Below are 2,635 nucleotides of genomic sequence, written 5' to 3'. Positions count from 1 at the left end.
AATTCGGCGTTGGTATGACACGCGCCTGTTCCACAAGATAAGCTTTGGTAAAGGGGACCAACCGACAAACGTGAAGACGGCAGGCCTAGATGATCGGCGTACGATCTAAATGCAAAAATAACTCACGCACTGCGAAAGGCACAAATTGACACTTATGGATCCCCACGATGGGCTGTCACAGTCGCCAGGAAATAAAACAAGAACTTGAACCAATATGGGCGTTATAGAAGAAGCCTAGAGTATACCTCTGCCTCCTATGAAGTTATAGAACTTTTATAATGCCCTTGGTAGTGTATTTGCTCAGTGAATCTTATACTGAATTGAGAGTGCACATACACCGTCATTGCATGCGTCTCATATATGTCTGGTACACACGACAATTCACAAACCTATGGCGCAGATAGCTAGGTAGCATGAACATTCGCCAAGCACAGATTGTACGGATCGGCTATCTTCAGGGATGCAAATCCTGGCACACAAATACGATGGTGACTCCGTGACTTGGGCTTTTTCTGTTTCGAGCGAGCGACCACACTAACCGATAGAAAACCGAAGCGAACAAGCACGCAATGCAGAACGATAATACAATAGTGTACTACTGAGTTGACCAACGGTTGAAAGTTCACATGACAACGGTTGATACTTCACATGGCAACGGTTGGTAGTTCGCATGGCAACGATTGGTGGTTCGTACACGTACGTAGCCGTGACACTCAATGCTTTCAGACAATTGAGTCCAGTATGTGTGGCACATTTTTGTTGGTTTGATGCACAACATTTGGATCAGCATGTCACGATTAAGTGGATATGCACAGCGCATACAACAGTCAATGCACGCTATCCAGGCCTCAATACGCGACCTCGTGGATACAGGCGTTAATTCTAAGTGTTTATTCGAAGTATGACTTTAACTGATTTATCTCGTTTCAAATAAAAGTTTTTACCAACTACTTGTCTTTCTCAAACACAGTGGTGATAGCCAGCATCAGAGCACATCCGCACGAGGACGCGAGCATATCCATTGCTACATCATCGAGCCCACACGTGCGTCCTGGAGTGTAGTACTGAATGAACTCTTTCACTAGCGAGTGGGTTAAAAGGAGGATCATACCTGTAGTGTAGATAGGAGCAGCTTCTTTTGTAGCTTAAATAGAATACAAGTGCAGTGAATATATTATTCCTCGTCGTAAATGTTTTAAACGGCAATGCAAATACACTTTGAAGCGCTTAGGTATGACTATAAAGATGGGCCTGGGACAGCCTGAACATGCAGTAGATGCCAAGTCCGCTCCCACTACAAACATAGAAGGATATCATGCATTTGCATTTAATCATAACAAGTACTTACCATAAACTATGCTGCGATTACGCGTGTCCGATCCAAGCAAAGGCGCTGTGAGACTCGCAAAGACAATGGTCCCCAATGTACCATACGCTATAAAGTGCATAAACAGGTCTCTCCTCACACATCCAAACACATACGACGGTAGCTGATTCAGCCCTGTAGGCATATTTTTTAACGTTAGTGCTATTCATAAGAATCTAGTTGATGTAAGGTGTATATCAGACTAAAGGGGGCACTCACGTTGTTGGGAGTGATTGTTGTATTGGCACAATTTCAAGTCAGAACATACGCCTATTACGAATCGTGAAAAACAAGATCGCACAAGATGTACGCACCACGAGCAACCATGTTGGAGTAGTAAAAGGATAACTATTGTGGCTCAGTCTCACAGTCAATCTCAAGTACTAGTTTATGTTGACTACACACTTTGATGTAATAATGACAGCCACTGTAGCACTAAATGTGCGTGGTGCACGTGATAGTCTCCATAGCAACTACGGCGGAGTAGTGGTGGATGGATTGTCTCGGCTCAGGCTCAAGTAATAGAGAAAATTGTTGTACATATTTTATATATTTCAATACCAGTAACTTGAAGTGCGTAAACGACTCACCTGGTGAAAGCATGTCTGAATAGGAAGGACAGACATTCATACTGTTCAATACCCAGCTTTATAGTACACTTGGTACGTTTACTGCTGCATCATGAGCTTGCATAACCCGATACCACCAAGTACACCATTTACGTAGTTCATATGTACCAGTAGCAGACACTTTAGGTGCGTACATGAACAAGAAACACTCACCTGGCGGGACTATGACGGAGTAGTAGAGGATAAACAAGGACACTGCCAAGGCTGTACCAGCTATGATACGTTGATATTTAACAAGCGTATCACACAGTGTATGTTGCAAGCCTTGCAGACTTGCACCTTGTTTACGCATTCGCTATCGAAGAGCAATAAAAAAATCGGTGCCTGATTTCGAAGTAAATCGACTTGGTTAGTTCTACTACGTGAGTAGCGACCGCTTATTATGGTATAACTCCTGTATGTGAACAGTAACGTCTACTTCATTGCTATAGTTTGCATTGCTTTTAAGAATTTTGGGGCGCAACAATTTTGAGTGTTTGTATTGAATGAGTCGGAAAAAAGAACCCTAGAACTAATGAGATACATGCTTCCTTAGAACCCTAAATTGTGATTATGTATGCACGAATGTATATGAATATGTATTTATGTATGTATTGATTTATGAAACATACATACATATGTAAAATCATACATACACACA

General features: G+C 42.2%; 1 protein-coding gene across 1 annotated transcript; it reads right to left on the bottom strand.

Annotated features, from left to right (window-relative positions):
• Positions 1 to 870: 870 nt before the first annotated feature.
• SARC_14136 (hypothetical protein) lies at positions 871 to 2,416 on the bottom strand. The gene is made up of 3 exons (XM_014291732.1): positions 2,149 to 2,416; positions 1,349 to 1,501; positions 871 to 1,111 (listed from the first exon to the last, which is right to left on the bottom strand). The coding sequence occupies exons 1-3, from the start codon at positions 2,285 to 2,287 to the stop codon at positions 948 to 950; spliced, it is 456 nt and encodes a 151-aa protein (XP_014147207.1). The 5' UTR covers positions 2,288 to 2,416; the 3' UTR covers positions 871 to 947.
• Positions 2,417 to 2,635: the final 219 nt, after the last annotated feature.

The sequence above is a fragment of the Sphaeroforma arctica genome (genome assembly GCF_001186125.1).
Source record: "Sphaeroforma arctica JP610 unplaced genomic scaffold supercont1.4205, whole genome shotgun sequence".
Taxonomy (NCBI): domain Eukaryota; class Ichthyosporea; order Ichthyophonida; genus Sphaeroforma; species Sphaeroforma arctica.
The sequence above is the reverse complement of the archived record's forward strand: the minus strand, read 5'-3'. Positions and strand labels throughout refer to the sequence as shown.